Raw genomic sequence first — 24,681 nt, 5'->3', positions numbered from 1 at the left:
AGACATGTTCAAACATTTTTAACAAGAGCCAGAACAGGTCACATTGTCACTCAATTGTACTTACACTGATTTCACATTTCTGATAATCCTACTTGTCTGTGGTGTAATAATCATGATGAAGATCGGGAACAGATTCTTCTATACTGTCCATCCATAAACCACAAAAGAAGTAAATTAAAATCATCAGTACCAGTTGCAGAAGACACAGCCCTGCAGTATAATATTGACTACACCCCACCTCTGGCTACTAGCAACAGGCATCTATAATGAACACTGATCAAAATACCCCTCATTTCTCGTGAAAAACTAACTGAATAGACTACAGTGGACTATAGTGGACTTTATGTTGTCAGCAAACAGCTGGATACATTAAGAAGATTGATTGATGTAGTATCAAATTCTACTATATTAATGGTAGTTACAAGATTCGCAAAGATTTGTTATTTATATACGGTTAGGTTGAAAGGAATACAATATGTAATTACATAAAAATCCGGTCCCTATTTATGACCTATCATATAAACGATCTGCAAAAATAACAATGGATTTATAATACTATCAGAAACACTTAAAACAGTAAAAGAAATTCGATTAATCAGCATATATGTATTATAAAAGGCAGCAGCTGTTTCAAGAACAGAAATGATTTTTGCTGAGTAGAAAGATATAAGAGACTACACAAAATTCTTCTCTAATCTATGTCAAATGAATGATCTGAGACATACTGGTACACTCCATGTGAAGATGGGACCTCCACTTAACTTTCGAGAATGAACAAGCATAATGTCTATTCCATAACCGAAAAGAAGAATGCGCATTCACGGTGAACAACAATTTGAAAATTTAATAGATCATCAGATGACTGAAAACGTAATGGTTTCTTACATTAATTTTTAGTAAATGAGTAACGTTCTACTTTTGATTAGAGGTATTAATTTATAAATTTGTCCTTATAAAACATACCTGGACTTTGTCCAGTGATTGCTGTAGGTGATATTCTTTTCAAAGGAAAGCCATCATTATCAAATCCTTCTACCTAGAAAAAGAAAAAAAAATACATTTAATTATTTTTTCAAACTACATTGCTCCATAAGGAATTCAGTAAGGCTCCTAATGCTAAATGTAAAGAATGCAATTTAAATTATAACATCAGACATAGTAACTACTTTCTTTACTTATGTTGCTTTAACATAATACAGAGCATTCATAAAGTCGTCATACTAAAAAATTTTAGAGTTTATTGAATAAAATATGTCTACAATATATAATTACGTTTCAGTTGCGTACTCATACTTGTACATATGTGCTGGAATTCTGATGCAATTTCACAACATCTGCTGGAAATATTCCATGCTCTTGCACATGCATAAGTTCACGTGTTTGCACATTATTTTCTGCAACACATGTCCCAACATTGTGTCAATTTGCCGAATTCAGGTTGTCCAACGTGCGAGAGTTATTTCTGTAAACCATTTTCTTCACACAACTCCACAGAAAGAAATTTGACGGAGTTAAATTAGAGGAGCATGGTGGCCAAGATTTTTGATATGAGCTAATCATCAAAAACGTCCCTGAGCATGTCCATAGTTTCATAGGAGGTGTGACATGTTGCGCTGTCCTGCTCATCGAGTAGAGGACTCATTCTCTTATGGTAATTATTTCAATCAAACTAAACAGATTATTACTGCAACATGCTATGCATATACTGGGTGTTCAGTTCAAAGTGTGTCATGACTTGCTGTATGCCGTCATGTGGCTAGCCGATGAGCCTAGAGAATTCAATCTTCCTACACTTCCGCAGCTCAGGTGTATAACCTATGAGGCAGAGAAGTTGCCTAGCGAGTACGGCGTTCATTCTGAAGAGTACGTACCGATACGTACGATAACGCTGGTAGTGGCAGGAATGTGAACTGTTTGGAAATACGTACTGTCGGGATATGGGGAGAGGGTTAAGACGATTACTTACGTATTTGTTGACATTAACTTCGACGGTCAACATGGACACGGAGCATTTGATTTGTGTTGTGGACTGTTACCGTACGCAGCCGATGATAACAAATACCCTGCGTACGACTTGCCGGCGCAAAACACAGTTCGAAAGAGGTTATGGTAGCACACAGACCGTACAGACCGCCATCTGTTGCTACGACGTTCAAGTTATACCGTACACGTTCTCAAGTTCAGATTGAAGAACGCCTTAAATAACAGGCAACTTCTCTAACATATAAGCTGAAACTCGCTTCAAATCGGTGACCCAACAACATTGACGTCATGACACACTTTGAAATGAACACCCAGTACTGTTACCTATTATTTTACATAGTTCCCACATTTCTTAGTGTATGATACACAATGCATAACAGGTATAATAAACTATACTTCGCTGCAAACCCCTTACATATGACATTCAATGGCTTCATGGCTCCTGCGAATCAGAGGAGTGCAGCATTGCCTAGTCAAGAAATATTATTATCAAGGGAGACAACTGGCACTCGGACATGTTTTATTCTGAAATTCATTAGGGTTTTTCAGATAAAAAGAGAATGAATTTCTAAGTAGGTACACACTAAAAAAAACTCAATTTTAACTCAAACTGTTGTTTCCTCTGTACAATTATTATAAATATGTGTCTCAGACCATCTCATCGTTCTCTCGAATAGGACAGCAATATTACCACGTCGCTAAGTACTGGTACCTACAGGGACTTTAAGAATATTCTGCACAATAATTCGTTCATACTTATATGAAAATAGACTCAATACTCACACCAAGATGAAAGAAATCATTAGGTGGAACAAACATAGGCCCTTGGTACAGACCAGGCTTCCCAGGAACAGGATGAAGTGGTATCTCTTGAAATTCAATTCCTTTTAGATCTATCAGCTTCAAAGATGTAAGGTTGTACACCACACCCTTTTGTGTGGGTTCAACTAGAACTGCGTTCTTTTCACCTAAACACACAGTCATATTTAAGTTAGTGGCAGTAGGCCTAAATGAAAGAAAAAAAAAAAGAACAAATTGATTCAATTGAAGAAAAAATTACTTTTCATGGGGACCAACTTTTACTTTTGGCATATTAAAGGATTTTATATTCTGTACCAATTATGCGATTATCTACTGGTAGTGCCAGTAGAATTGGCAATGGCAGAATGGTATTTTGGTGAGATGATTATGATGATGATGATGAAGATGATGATTATGATGACTGGAATCACCTACCCTCATGTATGCACGCATGTATACACACATAAGACCACACATACATAATTACATTTAAACAATAAGTGGGGAATGTTAGTACAAGATTACCGGTACATGAAATCTTACCTCTCAGAGGTCTATGGTAAGTCTCTTCCATTTTGTCTGTAGGAACAGCAGAGAAACCAAAGTTAAAATCAACATCACTGAGACCTGTTGACCTTACAGAATGTTCAGAATCACTACCGACTTTGACTGTCCACTGTCCTGGCTGTGGTTCGACTACATTTATTGCCTTTATATTCTGCAAGGACAGGACTGTATTTAGTTGTGGAGGACCTTCCACTGGTTTTCCTTTAGGATCAACCACTCCGATCTGAGGATTTAAGCCTGATACTGATACAGTAAACTCTTGTAAAGACTCATCAACAAACAGGTTGTGTTCATCTCTTGAAGGTCCAGGATTATTCACAGATAATAAGTTCACCTTACGAGACTGTAAGGACATCCGGACAAATTGCAGCACCTGTAACAAACATACGATTTCACCCCCACACTAGTTCACTCTAACATAAGTACCTATTCAGATGGCTTAACAATTTTAACATACCGGTATCGGTACTTCTAGAATTAACTTTTCAATTTAGGCTTAATATAATTAATATTTATAATATTTATTTAAAGAACTAGACTTACTATATGTTCTATTTCATCGAAACTAATATGACAAACAGTAGAGAAGAGTGATGCGACTTGAACCATTTTTTTTTTACAGATGATAGGCCTACAAGCCATACAAAAGAAATCAATTAACATGAAAATGAACAAAAACTTGCCAATATATATTCAAATATTTGTAACAAGAGTCAGAACAGGCCACATTGTCACGGAGTTATATAGAGTGAACCGTAAGTAATGCCATTAATTTCTTTGCGATATTTCAAACAAAAAAGTTAATCCATGTTGAATCTTTCGTACACTACTTTTAACACTTGAATATAAATACAGTAATTGATTAAATGGCGATCTTACATAATTAACACGAGTAAGATCGCCATTTAATCAATTATTTAAAAGGTAAAGGTAAAAAGGTATCCCCGTAACATGCCATGAAGGCACTTTGAGGGCATGGAGGTAGAGCCCCATGCTTTCCATGACCTCGGCACTAGAATGAGGTGGTGTGGTCGGCACCACGCTCTGACCACCTTTTACCCCCGGGAAGGACCCGGTACTCAATTTTATAGGAGGCTGAGTGAACCTCGGGGCTGTTCTGAAAGTTTGGCAACGAGAAAAAATCCTGTCACCACCTGGGATCGAACCCCGGACCTCCCAGTCCGTAGCCAGCTGCTCTACCAACTGAGCTACCCGGCTTTAATCAATTATTTAAAAAAGTTAAATACAATTTTGCTCGTTTTTGCTGAAATTAATGATATTACTTACGGTTCAGCCTGAAACGTATATAACCAGTTTCACCTTTCTGATCTAGTCCTATCTGTCTGTTGTATAATAATCATGAAGAAGACCTGGAACACATTCCTTCATGCTACACATCCATAAATTCTAAAAGACACAATTTAAAGTCATTAATACTAGTGTTACAAGATTCAGTTCTGCAACACATATTGAGCACATCTCAAACTCTGGCTCTGGCGGCAAGCATTTATTATGAACATCAATCAAAGTAACCCATATTTGTCAGAATAAATCCTAGTTGAAAGTTACTATAGTAGTAGCATTTATTTGTCTTAAAGCACTATGTAGGCAACTGACAAGGTCAATATTAAAAAAAAAAAAAAAGCAGTACATAGTAAATTGTTACAAAATAAATTACGTATTAATATTACATGAATTAAAATTTAAAAATTCACCAATTGAATAAAAAGAACGCTTTACCAGCCACGTGTATACTTTAGTTTGAAAAGCTTCAGGTGTTTTAAATTTTCAGGCAACTTGTTATAAAAGATACAAGTAACTATTATGGGTCTTGTTTAATTTAAAATAAGGTATATTTACATTCGATTTCGACCTGGTATTGTAATGGTGTATGTCATATCTTAAATCAAAATTTGCTGAGGAATCATGTGAAACACTGGACTTTATGTTATCAGCATTCTGCTGCTAGATACATGAAGGTCGATTACATTACAAGATGATAATCTTATAGGGTATATTTATTTCTTGTAAACTGCCCTAAAATGTGATAAAAAAAAAGCTTTTTTTTACCTCTTCTACATCGGTCTTATTCAGATGATATACTTGACCAGAGCTAGTGGATGCTATTTTTTCGAAAACTTGATAGCCAACATGCTTGTTGTCCCCACAGTCACCAGTCATTACAAACACGACCTGTAAAGAATATATTATTAAACATGGCAAATATTTATTAGCTATGCATATTATACTGGAATGCTTTTTCAGCATGTTAAGGTTTTTGGATACTTGCACTGTTTCATAGATGTAGAATATAATGTGCTCTTACAGCGTTTCGGAGCTACATGCTGGCTCCACCATCAGGGAAGGCAGAGAAATCAGTCCTGGAGAATAGCTCATAGAAGGATACAACAGATAGGATTCCCCATTCTCCTTTTCCTACCATTACCTTGTCTGCTGATGGAGCCAGCATTTAGTTCCTCTACATCTATGGTGCAAATACAGTGTGCAAAAACCTCGCACTATGTTGACACCATAAAAGTATCAAATCATGCTTTTTATTTAAATTTTTGTTTTAAAAGTTAGATAACATTTCATATTCGCAACATGAAGGAGCATTTAAGAATATAGGCTAGTTACTTAATAAAATAAAAATTTTCTAGTGTCAGTTGAAAAACAAAGTCGTACCAGTAGCCTATATTACCTAGTTGACTAGTTTCGATATTCGTTTCACTCATCCTCAGAACTAGTGAGATCCTTGCTTCTTTTGGTTTCTTCAGTTGTTTTGCTGAGGGGTGATTTTGTGTTTGGTAGTGTGGAGTCAAATAGGGTGTGTACCACTTCACTTGGTATATATGTGTACCAAACACAAATGCACCCCTAGCAAAAGAACTGAAGAAATGGAAAGAAGCAAGGACCTCACTAGTTCTGAGGATGACTGAAGCGAAAGTCGAATCTAGTGAACTAAGTAATAGACCACTTAGTTTTTCATATTAACACTATGTAGAAAATCGTTATTGTAATTAACTATATTCTTAAGTGATACAAAGTGTTAAAAAGTGTACCTAATGAAGATGTATAAAGGAACAGCAATTTTTTAAGCTGTAAATTAATACAAATTATATGATTATACAAAATTTCTCTCTGTCATTTATAATACATCTGCAACATTTATCTAAATTTTTATATTCATATTACAAATTGTTAATTTTCAATAATGTTGAAACAATGAACTCTACAATCACGTTTTATTATTTTTCCGAAATATTTTGACTTTCTCATTATATGAATGAAGTTCAAAAATAAAACAATATAATGCTGTAAATGATCTATTTTGTAATTTTCATGACAATACACGTTTTCAACATCCTAGATAATAGGAAACTTGTTTTTGATATGCTATTTGTCCATATGACCATGCCCCTCTCTTCATCTGTAACTTATAGCTATAGGGTGATTCAGAAGGAATACTGGCGAGAATTAATTGAATGTTTTGTTGAAATAAAATGAATTCATAATTATAGAAATATTGAATTTGTAAAAATGCATGTTTCTATGACTGGAATATATTTTCAGAAATAATAAGAGAAGAATAAATAAGAATATAACCTGATAGGCCTATCTAAGTCCAGTGGTGGCTTCTGGTAGTAACTTCTTAAGCACCACCCCATATAAATAAATTAAAGCACTTTTAACGCTAAATAATGTTATTATTCGAGGGTCACTTGTATGAAACAGACAGATTTCGCGCAACACTGATGCAACTCCATCTTTGAATGTTAATAACTTACCGTACCTTAATGCCTAAGGCATATTCATAGAAACATGCTACTATTTAAATGAAAAAATAATGACTGATGTAACCAAACATGATGTTAATTTTATTTCCAAAACTAAATTGTACGGTAGAATGTTTAAACAGTAACCTCAAAACCTGTAATACTTACTTACAAATGGCTTTTAGAGAACTTGGAGATTCATTGCCACACTCACATACTGTAAGCTTGCCATCAGTCCCTATCCTCAACAAGATTAATCCATTCCCTACCATCATATCCCATCTCCCTCAAATCCATTTTAAGATTATCCTCCCATCCACATCTCGGCCTCCCCAAAGGTCTTTTTCCCTCAGGTCTCCCAACTAACAATCTATACCGGTACGCATTTCTGGATCCACCTAAATGTGCTATATGCCCTGATCATCTCAAACGTCTGGATTTAATGTTCCTAATTATGTTATGTGAAGAACACAATGCATGCAATTCTGCGTTGTGTAACTTTCTCCATTCTCCTGCAACTTCATATCGCTTAGCCCCAAATATTTTCCTAAGCACCTTATTCTCAAACACCCTCTCTCAAAATGAGAGTTCAAGTTTCACAACCATAAAGAACAACCAGTAATATAACTGTTTTATAAATTCTAACTTAAAAAGCAGACTGGATGACAAAAGCTTCTCAACAGAATAATAACAGGCATTTCTCATATTTATTCTGCATTTAATTTTTTCGCAAGTGTCAATTTTATTTGTTACTGTTGCCCAAAACATATACCGGTAATACATTTCCTAATTTTATAGACTCTCAATCACTTGCTATAGCTAAACTACAAAAGATGGCGGTGGATATGTTCCAAGTGAAATGCGTTAATAAATGAGACATTTTCAAGAACACAATCCATTTTGATCCATGTATTACGGTTTAAGAATGGGGCCATCTTTGTTTGTCTTTTCATACAAACGCAAATGCTATGTTGACAGCATGAGGCAATAACATTAACAACTATTGTACAAGCATGTTACTGGTACACCGCGCTCACTCAGACAGTGGTGCCAACTTCTATCGGCCTGTGAGGCTCGAGTCCACCCAATAATTTGTGGTGTTATTATTATGATTATTATTTATGAGATTTATTTCTTTTAACTTATAACTCAAGTGTTAGAGCCCACCCAGTATTTTCCTAAAGTTGGTGCCACTGCACACAGATAAACATATTTGCAGGAAGCAGTTGCACATAATATATGAAACATTGTAGGAAAATAAAACTTGAAGAGAAAGATAGTTCCCAGTCTAGTAATAATGTACCTAGAAGAAGAGAGACTAATGTCTAATATATACCTACATGAGTAACTTACAAACAACGCAAAGCTCAAACAAAAGCACTACAAACAGACTCATGAACTCTCAGCATTTCAATAAATCTCAGTGTTTCAATAAAAGTTTAATTTTAGTACCAAGTTAAAGCTGTTTTAATATAAACCCCAATATTTAACGTTATTCAACGTTAATCCTCAAACCAATGTTCTCTAATATATACAATATATTTTTTTGTGATTGTTTCGATTAAAATGAGAAAGGTAAGTGAATGTTTCAACTATGCATGAAATGCTAATCTAATATTCCAACCTTTTATTTGGTATTTTTATTTTTCATAACTCAACCCCATGACTAAACTTCACAAACTGTAATGGCCTAAGAATAATACTTTACAAACGTGTGTTGATTTAAAATTTATTTCTCGTCACTTCAAGTATCTTCTTTATACAGGCCTATAGTTAAATTTGTAGCATAGTTAAAACTGCAGAAAAAATTATTTCTCTGAAATTTATTTCAATACCAATACTTCTAGCTATTCTTAAAATAAAACTGCAAATTCATTCTTTATCTTTTATAATTGCAAAGATCAATCTTTTCAACAAAACATAAAACTTATTTCACTGCTTAACATTCTAGTTATTCAGGACAAATTACCTGACTTTGTTTCCTTTGAATAAGCGCGAGTACTTCAGTGATCAAGTGATAATCCTTGGCTCTTGCATCAGTGAACACATAGATGAAAGAGTTAGGCAAGCTTGCAGACAGTGCCTCTTTCACTGCTCCCACTGCCATCTCAGGACAGTCACCACCTCCATGAACAGTTATATTCTGTAAACTCTCCCTGAATTCCTTATGATCTGTTGTTATAGTCACAGGTCCAATTTCTAAAACATAAAAACAATTACAGAAAATTCCTTTAGAGAACTTAATGAGCAAAATAATTTTTCTTCAAGGATTGTGTCCGTTCCTTTTCCACTTATCTTAGAATATATAAACAAACATTAGACATTCACAAGTAGTGAGAATTCTGGGCATTTGGTTGATGTATCACCACATAAGAAAACACAAGATAGCGACAAACATTTGGTCCCTCTCAAAAATAAATCGTCACTTTCTTGCCTTTGTTTGCTAGATTGCCAGCTATGATTGTTACTACCCGAGTACTGGAAAACATATCAGTATGCCTTTATTTTTTCTAGACTTCTAGAAATTTATATACACGTGTAGCAACATTATTGGCAGTGGTGATTCCAGATAATTTTTCTCGAGGGGGAAAATGAAGAGTTTGTGGAAAGGGTGTGGATGGAGTTAATAGTTACCGCAATCCTTTCTGCATAGTAACACTTCCATTTAGATATTATTATTATTATTATTATTATTATTATTATTATTATTATTTTATAAGGTTCCCGTTACGTGCTTCCTCAGCAGGAGTCAGCATTAGACAAGAATTTGGAATAACTCTACAAAATAATTAATTTTCCTTAACAGAGAGATTTTTCGTCGGTACTAACTTCGCCATCTCATTTGTCAATTTATTCTACGTAATAAAAAATCACGAAGAAAACCATTTGCGATTCTTGAAGTGAATCACCATTATGTTTTTCATTTCAAATAAAGACTCGTTAATTTTTTATAATTCTGGGATAAATTGACTCATAGATACTGAATATGAACAAAAACTGAACAATAGTTTATGAGAAGTCGCTACACACAAACAAACAGCACATTCTAACAGTTTTTATGGTGAGAGTTTGTATTTCCGCAAAAATCTCGAAATCGAGTCTCTTTGCAGCTGCATAATTTAGTACGTACTTTCTTTATACACTTGGTGGATTTTTTTTTGTGTCGGAGTGGGTGCAACATCTTCCTGATGACAAAGTAAAGCACGAACAGAACATGCACTGTAAGTCATTTTAAGGCTATATTTATCAGATTTAAGTCTGCATAATCTTCAATACTGCGCTCTGGTTATTCCCAATTTTGCTCTTTAAGTTAATATTTATTCACCATAAAATTTCAACCTTATGATTTTTAATAATTTTACCGTTGAACCTTCGAATACTAAGGCCTGCAAAGTAATGACATAACTTTTTCATCTAAACGAAATTATTAAAGTGGAAAAAACCATTGTCAATACGGATCTCAAATGCTATTGTCATTTTAAAATAAAAACAGGCTATTATATTCGGTCCAATAATTTTGATTAACTCCATACTTTACATTACATTCCATTCCTTTTTTTTAAATTAATAACTTAAATGTTTTTTAATTATCAAATATTCGTACAGTAAATGAAATGAATAGGGATGCGGGGGATGAATAGGAACGAAAGTTTTATTATTTTTTATTTCTTTGTATCAAAGATTAAATAATAATGAGTGAACAAATAAACACTCTTATTATATTTAGTCTTTGATATAAAGAAATAAAACTTCGTCCCTGTGCCCCTATTTTACGGTACCTAATATTAAAGTATTGTACTCGGAATATTGACAAAGTAAATTAAGAAACTTTGAGTATGGAGCACAATGTTGAAATATGAAGAGATTTGCACATTCGAATGAATGAGAAACATTTTATTACAGTTTCTGTATCACTTTGCAGTATCGTATATCGCTAAGTTATCACAGTCTAGTATATACAGTCACGAAGCTTGAGTTGTGAGGGTACTAGGAACAATAGACTGTGCAGGTACTATTTCGCATTGTCTGTGATGTGGCGATACCAGCGATCCTAGTGGTTAGCAACTATCTATGGATACATATTTGCTACGTATTGAGCTTCGTGACTAAATATACTAGACTGCGACGTTATGCTGTCCATCTCTCTTGCACGCTACCTCGAGCTAGCGAAAGTCAGAACAGTGATAATGAGTGGGAATATAAAGAGCTGTCTCTAGGCACTAGCACTTCAGCCACAGACGCGGCCGAGACAAGGATTTATTTCGCTCCAAAACAGAGTATTTAAAACACTGTTCCTTTTCGGAAGATATTCATAAACATAGCGTGAATGTATGACGATAAATAATTGTTAAACAGTCAGTCAAAGTGTTATTACTAGAGGGTGGATTTCTATAACCTAAAGAAATAGGATATATGTATGCATTTATGACCTAAAAAAACATAAAAATATGACCAATAAAATTCGAAATATGACTATCTGTAACACATTTATGTTAGATGTGTTTTTAATTCTCGGCATTATACATTGATTAAAATACAGGGACATCATTTTATTTTTACTAACATTTTTAATATTAACCTGGCTATACCTTTGGATTAGTGACTGAGACCCGGAAACGCCATTTGCTACCTCCTTCCACGACTGGAGTTCGATGATACTTACTTACAAATGGCTTTTAAGGAACCCGAAGGTTCATTGCCGCCCTCACATAAGCTCGCCATCGGTCCCTATCCTGTGCAAGATTAATCCAGTCTCTATCATCACACCCCACCTCCCTCAAATCCATTTTAATATTATCCTCCCATCTACGTCTCGGCCTCCCTAAAGGTCTTTTCCCCTCCGGTCTCCCAACTAACACTCTATATACATTTCTGGATTCGCCCATACGTGCTACATGCCCTGCCCATCTCAAACGTCTGGATTTTAAGTTCCTAATTATGTTAGGTGAAGAATACAATGCGTGCAGTTCTGTGTTGTGTAACTTTCTCCATTCTCCTGTAACTTCATCCCGCTTAGCCCCAAATATTTTCCTAAGCACCTTATTCACAAACACCCTTAACCTATGTTCCTCTCTCAGAGTGAGAATCCAAGTTTCACAACCATACAGAAGAACCGGTAATATAACTGTTTTATAAATTCTAACTTTCAGATTTTTGGACAGCAGACTGGATGATAAGAGCTTCTCAACCGAATAATAACACGCATTTCCCATATTTATTCTGCGTTTAATTTCCTCCCGAGTGTCGTTTATATTTGTTACTGTTGCTCCAAGATATTTTAATTTTTCCACCTCTTCGAAGGATAAATCTCCAATTTTTATATTTCCATTTCGTACAATATTCTGGTCACGAGAAATAATCATATACTTTGTCTTTTCGGGATTTACTTCCAAACCGATCGCTTTACTTGCTTCAAGTAAAATTTCCGTGTTTTCCCTAATCGTTTGTGTATTTCCTCCTAACATATTCACGTCATCTGCATAGACAAGAAGCTGATGTAACCCGTTCAATTCCAAACCCTGCCTGTTATCCTGAACTTTCCTAATGGCATATTCTAGAGCGAAATTAAAAAGTAAAGGTGATAGTGCATCTCCCTGCTTTAGCCCGCAGTGAATTGGAAAAGCATCAGATAGAAACTGACCTATACGGACTCTGCTGTATGTTTCACTGAGACACATTTTAATTAATGGAGTTCGATGATACTGACGTAAAATACAAACAAATCACTTTACTAGGTACAGGAGGGAAGAAAATTAGTTCATCCATTTACGTAAAGTAGGAAATATCGCGATTTTGAGTGTGATAATTTTCATTAGGTTTTGTTTAATCAAAATATAGTACAGTATTAACAATAAGTGTTTTTACTCATGAACTGAGTTATCTATTCGGACGTATTCATTATGCAGTGTATATTATACTGTCTACAGCACATTAGCGTACGATATAGAGAATGAAGTTAAAATGAAAAATAATCATAATATGGATATTTAAACACATTTTTGAAAATGGTGGCCGTTCATTTCGATATAGGCTTCAGTTCTTTTGTGCCTATTATCGCACTATAGACTATTGCATTTAATTCCAATTACCAGTTTCGCCCTTCATACTTAGTAACTCATGTTGAAATAATTCTGTACCTACTCTATAAAAGAGTACCTTACGTACTGTAAATTCAGTCTTCACTTCTGTCCGACCCGCACAGATAAAATTACTCAGACATGCTATCTACTGTCCGTCCAAGTGGTTATGTCGCAGGATCGTAGAAAGGGGGGAGGCGATCACGTGATAATTAATTACTTAACGAGGCTATTTTATTTAAGTTATTTTAAACAGTTGCATAATATTACGTAGACGTCCAATTAATTCCTAACAGAAATTAATGTTTTCAGAAAAGAGCTAAGAAAGCCCAGCCACTAGTCTTTACAGTGGAGCGAGTAGAAGCAGGTTGGGGAAATCGGGATGCGACGTAGGCAAACGGACGACAGTACCTGTGCGAAAATATGATTCAATATTGGAACTTTTCGTCACTGAAAAACGCGAACATATTTCTGAAACGTACTGTAATCACTAACTCAGTATTGCGCCTTGGTTCTGTGTGGACAGTTGGAACTTAGTTAGTAGAAGGGGTGGGAGTGAAGTACATTCAAAAACTCAGGTACAATAAAAGTTGAAGTAAAAATAAAATGATATCCCTGTACAATGTCTGACCAGTTGGATGTTATATTTAAGCAAATTACTTTGACATCCCTGTACTAGGGACAAGTATCCATTGAGTATCTATTGTCGTCGCAGCAATTTTATGTCCTCGACAGTAATTAAGTAATTATTGGTTATATTTCTGACTTAATTTTTATATTTCTTGGAAGTTATTCTTATTCTTATCACAGAGAAATTTTGAAATTTGATAATAGATCGGACAAAACAAGGGAATATGTTAATATTATATTTAAATATACAAAATAAAAATGTATATGCATTCAAAAGGGAAAACCCTCGAAATATGCATTTATGCAAAATTGTGTGCTCTCAAGAACCCTCACAGCATTTCCTTAAGAGCGGCGATTGTACGTTATCTTTCTAAGTGACCCTTGTTGGATTTGTATTGCTTGTAGTATGAGCACGTAGTGCAGGCGCTTTGACATTCCTGCCCTAGTGTATAAGTTGAATCGTTTTCCCTTCAACACGAGGCTAGCTCTTGCTCTGTGCACAGATACGGAATTAAAATTTGGAGCGAGTCTTGATGGGCGTCCACCTGTATGTAGGCAACAATTTCGCACGGTTGTCCACAAGTAGCATATATACAGGGGCTCTTGTTTATTGCACATGGCAGTGTGTTGTAAGTGAAACACAATAAAGGAGCTCCAAATTTTATTTGCGTATCTGTATATAATATCCGTAGCCTAAGTGTAATTTTTCAGAGCTAGGGCGAAAATACGCGTCGCCTAGATGTCATTCAAACTTTTACCACCTTTTACTCTGATTTCATAGAACCAAAAATGAATATAATGCGACAATAAAGTCACGTATTGTTAAGGTCATGGAACTGCTGCGAAGACAATGCTGCTAGTGCGCTCTGATTTCATAAAAAACAAAACTGAATGCGACAATGAAATCTCCAGGAATGTAAATGTTCATTTTGAAAAGTTTTTCTGCACAATCAAGCGAAGAACCAGTGCATCATCGATCTCTTACAAATTTAACAGCCGAACGCCGAAAGGAAAAAGTAGCAGAAAATATTTAATGTAGGAATGTTTTTCTACTAATGAGAACGTCGTCTTCCGTACAATATTTTAATTTATATCGTATTATCATAGTCTAGTATATACAGTCACGAAGCTTGAGTTGTTGAGGCTGCTAGGAACAATAGACTGTGCAGGTACTATTTCGCATTGTCTGTAATGAGGCGATAATAGCGATCCTAGTGGTTAGCAACTATCTATGGATGCACATTTATTACATATTGAGCTTCGTGACTGTATATACTAGACTGTGGTATTATGAAACCTCTGAAGTGTATTTGTAATGCATATACAGCATTTATTTTAATTTTTAGTGCATATTTCAACAGTTTTACTGCATATTTCAACAGCTTTTACTGCATCGTTACATGCATACTTTCAGATTTCTAGTGCATAAAAGTTCCTTGGTCTACTTATACGTGTGGCAGCGATTAGCGTTTGAAATGCTAATTCTTTGTGAAATGTAATATGTAGGTCTACCTATCATTAATATAGCAAAAGAAAAACCAAGTATTTTATAAATTCCGTGTTCGATATTACTGGTGTAATGGAACAGATGTTCGGTATGACTTTTTCGAAATGTTACAACAAATCTGAAGAACGAGTTCAAAGTCCTACGGTATGTTATTTAAGGACGCTTTCAACTGCAGAGGTTATTCTGCGTCGAAATTCAACGTGGGCGAGAAATAGCCGACGAATTTTGATTGGAGATCTTCCAAGGATATAATTATTTAACGTGTCGCAAATCTACAACATGAAAACCACAGCTTCCCTACTGGAGCAAGCTACGTTATAAATTTGATCGTAGTCTAAAATCAAACATCATTGGCCGGGTTTGAACGTGCAAACATCACATCCAACGGCTAGCATGATATCCGCTAGACCACCGAGAACGACTAAATCATGAAATATAATGAAAAGTCACTCAGTTGTATGCAAAACAAAGCGAAATAGTTTCGTGAGGAAACGTTATGAACACGATTTTTTTCTTCAAAACTCAGAAGTTTCTTGAATAAATTACCATTTCAGAAATTAGATTCTTTAATTGAAGACTGTGATCCCAAAACGCGTTTAGTACATTTTTATGAAAGGACTGGACTAATTTTTTTTATCCACCGACCTACGGACTGATCGAGTTTTCAAGTGACATGCATAATAATACTAACGTTTACGCAAGGATTGTCGTTGTTATGGAAGGAAATATGATAGAAGTCTCAAACAAAGTCATTATATATAAAGTCATAAAAATGGCCAAATAGACTAAGCGAGTTTTGGGCTCACACTCTTCAATTAACTTAATAATTAAAATACAATACATCTAACTTTGGCTTTATTAACATTTTATGTTGAAATTACTGTAATTTGTAAAATTACACTAAAATGTCTACCTTGTAGATTCAGGCATAACTTACATAATTTCTTAAGACGAATTACATGTTTATCTTTAAAATAATCATACAAAACCTCTCTAATAAATATTCTTTAACAAAAATTGTGTTAACTGCAGAGTCTGTACGGGTTAACAAGATACGATATCATGAAACGTAATAAAACTACGATCATTTTGACCTTTTATACTAGTAAATAGAACAAAAGTAAACTTTTGCACATACTATCGAAAATCAAATACTTTTTTTCACTCATTTCGAGGATTCGGTCCAAAATAAACTGCGGCCAATTTAGGCCTTAGTTTTTCTGAACCGACGCATGCGACGTGCGAGGCCCGCCTCGCACAAATCCGGACTACACGAGAGATAGTGAGTGGTTTCTATAACTGCGAGGTACTAGATCTCGCATCTCGCAGCTATAGAAACCACTCACTATCTCTCGTGTAGTCCGGATTTGTGCGAGGCGGACCTCTCACCTCGCACGTCGCATGCTTCTGTTCATAAAAACCAGGGCTTAACTTATTCTTATTGTGTTCGCCTTTAAATTTTCTACTTTGTTTCTTGGCTTATTCGCACAATGTCTTCGTAAAGAACCAGAGGGAGGAATGGAATAAAATGCAATTTCGGGAAGGGGGGCATTCATTACGACTCAGCACTGTGACTTTTCAAAATGTATTACACTAACCCTCAAGCTAAGTCCGTTCACAAATCCACACCGGTTGATCATACTGAGGTTCGCTGCGTACCCAGGTTCCGAGCAAGCAATCTCACTCGTCCCTAGGCCAGCCTCATCCGTGCGTCGCCAGCCGGTGTTCGGGGAATGCTATGGAATAACGGAATGGACAGATGCTAATGGAATGATGTAAATGACTAATATGGGGAAACGGGAGAATCCCGACAAAAACCCAACTGCGACCTTGCCCACCCTAAGTGTCACTATGGATTTTTCAATGAAAAATTCCAGCCCTGACCGAGACTCTAATCCGGACCACCTGCATGACGGGCTGAAGATCTCACCACACAGCCACAGCAGTGGTAACTAGAGGGAGGAGAAACGGCTGACAGGTAAATTTTACATGGAGTCCTCCTGATCAGGGACAATTTTCTTTTACGACACAACTTCTGGATTCTGTACAAAGAAAATCATGCTAAATGTTTTACTACCCTTTAAAATCTATCTACCTTGGTCAAATTTTAAAGCACGACTTCGCATCGAATGTCAAGCACGACAACCAATGCAGCACTGAGGAACAATGGCACTGACCGACTTATTTCACTCAATTTGTATAGAGAATCTTTGAGCATAATTGAATAATTTATTTTAGGAAGGAAGCCACCGGCGTCGCTCTGCCGGCCTGAAGTTGCGCTCGGGCGCGGGTTCGATCCTCGCTTGGGCTGATTACCTAGTTGGGGTTTTTCGAGGTTTTTCCCAACCGTAAGGTGAATGCCAGGTAATCTATGGCGAATCCTCGGCCTCATCTCGCCAAATACCATCTCACTTTCACATCTCATCGACGCTAAATAACCTAGTTGATACAGCATCGTTAAATAACAAAAAAATTAGGAAGGACACAAGTCACACGAGTCACATTTTTCCAATTTTACAGGAGAGACAAAAAACTATTTAAATTAGAGATTTTTTTCAATTCTTTGTATTACATCTTGGGAAGAATACTAAAATACACTTTACACACGAGTTTAACATTTGTTTAATAAAAAGGGTGATTTCTATGTCATTTTTTTTAAATCTTGGACATGTGCCCTTTCTAAACTAAACACAGGACCAATGAGAGTTCAAAAAGTGGACATATTACAAATCAATGCTTTAATTAACAGTAAGTGTAGATAATACTGATAAAATGGGAATATGCCTCTTATTTCCACTTTTGGCATGAAAAACTTTACTCTGCATTACCCTATGTTGTAGTTGGCCAAATCAAATGGTGTCATAGAAAGACTTTGCCTCTTCTCTTACATATTTGAGAACTTTTTTGCGCGAATGTTGACTACAGTCAATTTAGTGAAGAAAGAACATATATCCAGGTTATGTACCCTTTCTCAAATAAACGTATTTATAGTAACAAATGAAGTCGAATTAGGAATGTGCCCTTTTTAAACTTAATGTGGCTACCCCGGTAGAGTATATTTTTAACAAAAATCAATTTCTACAAAAATGTGACTTGTGTTCTTTCTAAAATAAATGATTAAATTATACAAAATACATTTATTTAAGAAGTATAATTTTCATGACTTACTTGGATCGTGGAAGGGAACTAAAACGTAGTTGTAGATTGGCTTGTCTGGTCGCTCCAACATGGTGGCCATTATTCGCTCAGCTCCCATTTTCACCTGCACCAAGTCATTCCACATAGAACCTGTTGAATCAAACACGAAAGCCAAACTAGCTCCAGAGGGTGTCTCTTCTCCATCTTCCTCCTCCTCCTTCTTCTCCTCCTCTTCTTCTTTGTCTTCATCAGGAACAAAATTGATAGACAATGGTTCGAGGCCGTTGCCAATATCGTCGTCTTCATCTACTTCTTCATCTTCATCATCCTCTGATTCCGATTTGTTTACATCCTGACCGGAACTAGCATTAGCCCCACGATTCTGCAAGGAAGGAAGTCGATTTAAAACAATCTCCTCAATGTGATGAGCCAGGGTTTTGTTCTGGTTAGTATCATTACGCGCGTAGTGGTACACTTCGAATATACTGTCCAAGGAAGGATGTAGATTATTGTCATCACTTTGGGATCTGTAAGATGCATTATTTAAAGCTGAGACGTCTGTGGATTTAGGAGGGTACTGAGTTCGATGTCGACTGTCTGCTTGATACGTGAAATAGTTAGGATGTTCACCGTCTTCGTCTTCTACAGAAATATTAAATACTTTTTCAAATATGTCATCGCTCTCTAGAGAATTGTTTAGTGAGTGATCAAAAGGTGAGTCTGACTGTATTTGATGTGAAAAAGAGGCGTCTTTTTGGTCGTTGGTTTTCTGGTTTTGAGACTGCTGACTGTTGTAATCCTCCAGATTATCTACATTTTTCTCAGAATTGCTGTGTGTTGCACTGTCGTTTAAGTCTTTGCTTAAAGATCCCATGTCATTAAGAAGCTGGTTAAAACTATTTTCATCGTAAGGCTGCTTGAAAATATCGTCCTCATAGTCTTCATCCTTCATAGCACTATTACTGTTGTTTCTCATATCCGTAGTGATATTAGCATTAATATCGGCACTGGCTACGTTTTGTTTATTTTCTTCAGCACTGACATACGACGTGATACTATCGGATAATTCATCTTTAACCTGCTCTAATTCATTAACATCTTGCTGAAGTTCATTGCTGTTTAATGGAAGTATTGCTGTCTGTTGATTATCTTCCTTGTTTTCATCTGGTGACAGATTTGAATTATTAAGACGGAGAAATGTTGTTGACAGCTCTTCAGTTGAAGAATGTTGTACATCAGACAGCAATTGATCTTGCACAACACTAGATTCCGTACTTGAAAGTTCTAATCCATTCAATGTCGTAACGACTTGTGTATCTGTTAGTTCCCTGCTACTCGTCACTTGACCCGAACCTCCTCCACTACCGTCAAAGATATCCACATTCGATTGTGGGTTAACACACTCTGCGTTGCGTATAGTTGTGATCGATAAAAGTATTAACCAATGCACCGCGGACTGCCCTCCCATTCTGGCTGGCTGCTTCTCCAGCACTGAGGACAGCTATCTTCTAGCCGTCTAACCGTCTCTGACGTTACCCTTCCCCTGCAGCATCTTCAATCCATGACACATGGTCAGAGATTTTTTTTGTCTCTTCTCCTCCGTCTTTAGATATATGGAATGCCCAAGAATTCAGGATATAAAGTAGTAGATATTAAATTTATCAAGACCGACTGTCAACCAGTTATCCTTACTGCACAACGTGATTGTTCTCACTAAAGAGACCCCGCAGAACGTTCATATATGGCGAATAGAATTCGGAAAACATCGAGATATAGGCTATAGGTGGCGCATGTAATCAAGAATGCAACAGGAACGTTGTAGAAAATAATATAATTTTTAATCTCGAATCAGATCTAACAGCCCCTCTTCTTATTTGATGGGCAAACTATTATACGTGACTAAGGGACTTTTCATACAATTTGTAGATTCCATTACAATAAGGATAATATTTTCTTAATTTTAATGTCAATCAATTAAGATGTTTCTTTTTTACACTTCCCGGTCGACCTGGTTGGCGAGTTGGTATAGCGCTGGCCTTCTATGCCCAAGGTTGCGGGTTCGATCCCGAGCCAGGTCGATGGCATTTAAGTGTGCTTAAATGCGACAGGCTCATGTCAGTAGATTGATTGGCATGTAAAAGAACTCCTGCGGGACAAAATTCCGGCACATCCGGCGACGCTGAAATAACCTCTGCAGTTGCGAGCGTCGTTAAATAAAACATAACATTTTAACATTTACACTTCCGGAGGTAACGGACGAGAGTTCATCATCATGTGTAGGTAGAAAAGTCACTAAGAGTGGGAAATTAATGGAATTTTCTATTGATAACTCAGCGAGACCACAAGTTTAATTTCTTTGTCATTGCTTCAGTCTTATTCCGAACGTTGAACACAGTGTTAAAGTTGAACCCTGAATATCAGAATTTAGAAAATAAAAAATATCTCACTTTGAGACAGGAACAGAGGTTAAGGGTGTTTGAGAATAAGGTGCTTAGGAAAATATTCGGGCTAAGAGGGATGAAGATACAGGAGAATGGAGAAAGTTACACAACGCAGAACTGCACGCATTATATTCCTCACCTGACATAATTAGGAACATTAAATTCAGACGTATGAAATGGTCAGAGCATGTAGCACGTATGGGCGAATCCAGAAATGTATATAGAGTGTTAGTTGGGAGGCCGAAGGGAAAAAGATCTTTGGGGACGCCGAGACGTAGATGGGAGGATAATATTAAAATGGATTTGAAGGAGGTGGGATACGATGGTAGAGAGTGGATTAATCTTGCTCAGGATAGGGACCGATGGCGGGCTTATGTTAGGGCGGCAATGAACCTCCAGGTTTCTTAAAAGTCGTAAGTAAGTAAATAAGTACGTAAGCAAGTAAGCAAGCATCAGATAGGTATGCAAGACTTGCAAGCTAACAGAAGTCCCTCAGAATAACTCATTCTTACTAAAGTCTGTGTCTCAAAAGTCTGAGATAAACAATATATATATATATATATATATATATATATATATATATATATATATATATATATTCCAGGAAGCTGACAAGTCAGAGAACGCAATGAAGTTAACCGCAGTTAAAATACCGTTGTTCACAGCTGTGGAGTAACGGTTAGCATGTCTGACCGTGAAACGAGCGGGCCCGGGTTCAAATCCTGCTTGGGACATTATTCACCTGGTTGAGGTTATTTCCGAGGTTTTCCCATCAAAAGCAAATGCTAGGTAACTTTCGGCGCTGGACTCTGGACTGATTTCGCTGGCAGTATCGCCTTCATCTCATTCAGACGCTAGATAACCAAAGCAGTTGATAAAGCGTCGTAAAATAACCAATTAAAATACCGTTTGAGCCAGTGGCGTAGCTCAGTCGCCTAAGGCGCTTGCCTGCCGATCCGGAGTTGCGCTCGGGAGAAGGTTCGATCCCCGCTTGGGCTGATTACCTGGTTTGGATTTTTCCGAGGTTTTCCCCAATCGTAAGGCGAATGTCAGGTAATCTATGGCGAATCCTTGGCCTCATATCGCCAAATACCATCTCGCTATCATCAATCCCATCGACGCTAAATAACCTAGTAGTTGATAGAGTGTCGTTAAATAACGAAGTTAAAAAAATACCATTTGAAAACACATCATTGTTCCGCGGACCCCTTTCAAATCACTCACGGACCCCAGGTTGGGAACGTTGCTCTGCATCTATATTTTGGACTTTTTCTGTATGGAGTAAACAGAGAGGCATGCGCTACAACTTCCATGTCCTTGCGATCGGCATGACGTTAAAGCTTTAAACAATACAGAACATTCAATGGCATTGGACAAACATGCAGATCGTAGGCAGTATTCGAACATATGACCACGGCTTCCACGTAAAGTAAAACCTTGGCATCTTAATCTTGTTTCATCGTGGAAGTACATCGCTGTTTCATTCGCCTAAATAATCCGTTCATAGTATTTATAGTATTTTATCACTTAGGACTATGACTTTAAAGGTACAGAAATTTCTACGTACGCTATAGATTAAAAAAACTCACCCCTTTTCTTTTTTGAAAGGTATCGTGACGTAGCCCTATACATTCGTAGTTAAATTATTCCACCCCACGAAGATAATTTCCCGCCCGCGGTATGTGCATAATAAGACTCAGCTTTGACATTGTGTGGAAGTTACGGTCACGGCTTCGAATCCTTACGAGATTTATCTACGTTCTTTTCTTTTCATTCTGATGTTCTATGATGTCTGAGGTGAAGGCCTGGAAACATTTCATTCATTCATTCATTCATTCATTCATTCATTCATTCATTCATTCATTCATTCATTCATTCATTCATTCATTCATTCATTCATTCATTCCAAGATTTCTCAATTCACTGAGCTATGGTTGGACTAAAATCGATTTTAATTGTACGATTCAAGGTTGCCCTATCCAGAACTATCGATAATTAAATTAAATACGCCAAAACATTAGTATACCTTATTTTATTTCAAGGAGTGCAGTCCGGTGGCTTATTTGAACACCGAACTGCACTCCTTGAAATAAAATAAGGTATACAAGAATCAAGTCCTTGTCCAGTAAAACTCCGATATAGTAGTAAAACTGCATGATTCAAATTGGAATGTTTAAAAGTAGCCTTGGGCAAAACTGAACTTTGAGTAAAAAAGGAGCTCACAAAGGTTTACAGTAACGATTTTTAACGTCCTATATACTTTTTCACGATTTCATCGTCTCCACCATATCAATAGAAAATGTTTTATTCAGAAATAGTGCAGTACGTAAATTTATCACTGGAAGCAGACTGACGTTTTTTGTGTAAATAACTTCGTCACAGTTTTAGTAATTTGTGTTTGTTACATCAATTATGGCTACAGCTTATACTAACTAGACAGTGTATAGGCCTAATTATTTAAAAGTATGGAAATATAAAATAAACATAAGATAATTCGCATGCAACTGTTTACATAACCTTGAATTGCTACGTTAGTACATGCAAATAAACATTTAATGAGAGGATGTTTCTGAAGATATCTTTTTTTGCAGTTTTACGCATGTAGTTTCAAGCGTAAACAAGATTAAAATATAATTTCATTTACTGAGATCAGCGTATGTGTCATAATTAAAACACAAATAAGGAAAAAAGGTAGGCCATTACGTTATCTCTTAAAGCACAACAAAGCACATGTTCAAAGAATTTAGCAAATAATAGTGAAAAGTTACGTGGAGACAAGTCTCATCAATGTTCTTTTAATTATTATGTACTGTACTTTACCGTTACTACTAGAGTAGGCCTACTACAGATGCTGTTGTTACTGCTACCACCACCACCACTACGTATAGTTACTGATATTAATACTAGCACTAATACTATAGTTATTTGGAGTAACTTTGTACCACTTTTTTATATTTTTATACTTACCTAAAATAGTATCTACTGAAATTTGACATATTTTTTATAAATTATTTCAGAAAACTACTTACTTTATGGATTGAGACATAATAAACATAAAAAATAATATTGTAAACAGATAAAATTTGACATTTAATGGTGGTACAAAGCAGTAGCGGCCGGTAACTGAAATCCTCGGTGAGGCTGACGTAAATAGTTTAAGTAGGTACTTCCCATACAAAATGTTTATTATTCGTGATATTATTAACGAAAAATATCACTCACCAAATAAATTACTATATTGTAAGTTTATTCAGTGACGGTTTTAATGTTATAAAGCTATGCATATTGCGCTCAGCTGAAGACGTATGTGTTGAAATTCCCCTGGAAATATGTTTCAGGTGGTTAACAATGGCGGCATTGCTGACATCTTTTCAATGGAATCTATATGTCAGGCCACGAACTTTTCAAACGCACCTCGTATTTCTATTGCTACTATTTCAACAATATCACTCCTAATAATTCTTACCTGTGATTAAAACTCCACACTTACAGCTACAAATCTAGTGAATCTGGGTCGATTCCCGACAAGGAAGTATAACGTTGGATGAATCTGGTGAAGAGCTCTGCACCATGCTGACCATACGACTAGAGTCACATTACTTATGAATGTCAAACATTGCTTCATAATCCTTACACGATTGGGACGCAACATTATGAGTCTCATTTTTAAAGTATATTATTGTTATTATTGCAATTATTATTATTATTATTATTATTATTATTATTATTATTATTATTATTATTATTATTGTATACAAGTG

The 24,681-nt window shown here is 36.1% G+C and overlaps 1 protein-coding gene across 6 annotated transcripts in view; it reads right to left on the bottom strand.

Moving 5' to 3' along the window:
• Nucleotides 1-24,681, bottom strand: part of LOC138710797 (hemicentin-1-like) — a 191,328-nt gene that overhangs the window by 61,930 nt on the left and 104,717 nt on the right. For 4 of the 6 annotated variants that reach the window (XM_069841918.1, XM_069841919.1, XM_069841921.1 and 1 more), the window contains 6 exons: nt 18,510-18,861; nt 9,097-9,326; nt 5,422-5,544; nt 3,328-3,724; nt 2,767-2,951; nt 964-1,036 (listed from right to left, as the gene is read on the bottom strand). In XM_069841918.1, coding sequence (XP_069698019.1) covers nt 964-1,036; nt 2,767-2,951; nt 3,328-3,724; nt 5,422-5,544; nt 9,097-9,326; nt 18,510-18,861 — 1,360 coding nt within the window. Of the gene's footprint in view, nt 1-963; nt 1,037-2,766; nt 2,952-3,327; nt 3,725-5,421; nt 5,545-9,096; nt 9,327-18,509; nt 19,995-24,681 lie in introns of those variants that run through there. The other 2 variants (XM_069841916.1, XM_069841917.1) reach the window with 1 other exon arrangement.

The sequence above is a fragment of the Periplaneta americana genome, chromosome 12, assembly GCF_040183065.1.
Source record: "Periplaneta americana isolate PAMFEO1 chromosome 12, P.americana_PAMFEO1_priV1, whole genome shotgun sequence".
Lineage (NCBI taxonomy): Eukaryota > Metazoa > Arthropoda > Insecta > Blattodea > Blattidae > Periplaneta > Periplaneta americana.
This window is presented reverse-complemented; position numbering and strand designations above follow the sequence as displayed.